General features: G+C 37.4%; 1 protein-coding gene across 1 annotated transcript; it reads left to right on the top strand.

The window, feature by feature from the left end:
* Window positions 1–795: 795 nt before the first annotated feature.
* Window positions 796–2,067, top strand: LOC108916639 (anionic trypsin-like). Its single transcript, XM_018722936.2, has 2 exons — window positions 796–916; window positions 1,824–2,067. The coding sequence occupies exons 1-2, from the start codon at window positions 817–819 to the stop codon at window positions 2,009–2,011; spliced, it is 288 nt and encodes a 95-aa protein (XP_018578452.2). The 5' UTR covers window positions 796–816; the 3' UTR covers window positions 2,012–2,067.
* The last annotated feature ends 213 nt before the right edge of the window (window positions 2,068–2,280 follow it).

Genomic DNA, 2,280 nt, shown 5'->3' with positions numbered 1-2,280 from the left:
GTGAATTCCTGAGATATACAGGGTGTCCCAACTTTAAATTGCGCCACTTTAGCCACCAATCCGAAAATTGTTGGGTTCGGAGGGGGATATCGAATGGTAACCTTCAATTTGACCTTGACATTGACCTTCAAAGCCATTTGAAGATAAAATATAATTTTTTTAATATGAATCTCTAATTTTTACTCCGGATTCAGAGAGAGCGTAAAATTTTACGTTTAGATAGGTACTTAAGGCTCTTCTTCGTCAAGGTCAAATTGGAAGTACGCCATCCGATATCCCCAACAACTTTTGTAAGGGTTATTTTCGGATTGGCTCCCCCGAATACTCAGGTGCGTAATTTAAAATATTTTGTCCTTGAAATAACCTTTGAAGGTCATCCCAAATAAGGGCCTTAAATACCTGTCTAAACGCACAATTTAGCGCTCTTTCCGAATTCGGGTTCAAAATTAGAGGTTCATATTTAAAAAATTAGATTTAACCTTCAAATGACCTTGAACGTCATTGCCAAGGTCAAATTGAAGATCCCAACGACTGTCGTAAGGGTTGTTTTCGGATTGGTGGCTCCAGTGACGAAATATCCAGGTGCGTAATTTAAAGTATTTTGTCCTTGAAATAACCTTTGAAGGTCACTCCAAATAAGGGTCTTAATTACCTGTCTAAACGTAAAATTTTGCGCTTTTTCCGAATTCGGGTTCAAAATTAGAGGTTCATATTTAGAAAATTAGATTTTACCTTCAAATGACCTTGAACGGCATTGCCAAGGTCAAATTGAAGATCCCAACAACTNTTAAAACTTACTCAAGTGCCACTAAACTGATGTATGTAGTTATCCCTATAGCGGACGAAAAGGAATGTAATGCAATGTATCCGCATCGTCTGGCGGACAGCCAGCTTTGTATTGGATTTACAGAAGGAGGTAGGTGAATTCCTGAGATATACAGGGTGTCTCAACTTTAAATTACACAGAGAAACCACCAATTCGAAAATTGTTGGGTTCGAAGGGAGATATCGAATGGTAACCTTCAATTTGACCTTGACATTGACCTTCAAAGCCATTTGAAGATCAAATCTAATTTTTTTAATAGGAATCTCTAATTTTTACTCCGGATTCAGAGAAAGCGTAAAATTTTACGTTTAGATAGGTACTTAAGGCTCTTCTTCGTCAAGGTCAAATTGGAAGGACGCCATCCGATAACCCCAACAACTTTTGTAAGGGTTGTTTTCGGATTGGTGGCTCCCCCGAATACTCAGGTGCGTAATTTAAAATATTTTGTCCTTGAAATAACATTTGAAGGTTACTCCAAATAAGGGTCTTAATTACCTGTCTAAACGTACAATTTTGCGCTTTTTCCGAATTCGGGTTCAAAATTAGAGGTTCATTTTTAAAAAATTAGATTTAACCTTCAACTGACCTTAAACGGCATTGCCAAGGTCAAATTGAAGATCCCAACAACTGTCGTAAGGGTTGTTTTCGGATTGGTGGCTCCAGTGACGAAATATCCAGGTGCGTAATTTAAAATATTTTGTCCTTGAAATAACATTTGAAGGTTACTCCAAATAAGGGTCTTAATTACCTGTCTAAACGTACAATTTTGCGCTTTTTCCGAATTCGGGTTCAAAATTAGAGGTTCATATTTAGAAAATTAGATTTTACCTTCAAATGACCTTGAACGGCATTGCCAAGGTCAAATTGAAGATCCCAACAACTATCGTAAGGGTTGTTTTCGGATTGGTGGCTCCAGTGACGAAATATCCAGGTGCGTAATTTAAAATATTTTGTCCTTGTCAGTGTAAAATTTTGATAATTAGAATAATATTTTCAGGGAAGGACTCGTGCGGGGGAGATTCTGGTGGGCCAGCGTCCATGTCCATGAAGGTGGATGGAGAAAGAAGGCATTACTTAGTAGCACTTGTCTCGTACGGACTGACAATGTGTGGAAAGGGTGTAGCTGTTTATACGGACGTCTCATACTTTGTCACATGGATCCTAGAGAACATAGATAAAAGTTAATGTCAATAATTTTAAGGAGTATATTTTCTTCATGTTTCTAAAATCAAGTAAAACAATACGGTGTTTCGTCCTTGTTCTTTCTATACCTATTTTTATGTCTATGTACATACCAATGACACTATGAATGTGGTGGTGAATTTAATAGAGGTCTCTATGTGTGAGATCAAAAAGAACTCGATCAAGACAGCTGAGGAAGAAGAAGGAACTACACAGTGATCTCATTTTGAGTACCTAACTCAAAAACACATCAATTTTATAGCCTTCCAAAT

The sequence above is a fragment of the Anoplophora glabripennis genome, unplaced genomic scaffold (genome assembly GCF_000390285.2).
Source record: "Anoplophora glabripennis isolate ALB-LARVAE unplaced genomic scaffold, Agla_2.0 scaffold7607, whole genome shotgun sequence".
Taxonomy (NCBI): Eukaryota; Metazoa; Arthropoda; class Insecta; order Coleoptera; family Cerambycidae; genus Anoplophora; species Anoplophora glabripennis.
This window is presented reverse-complemented; position numbering and strand designations above follow the sequence as displayed.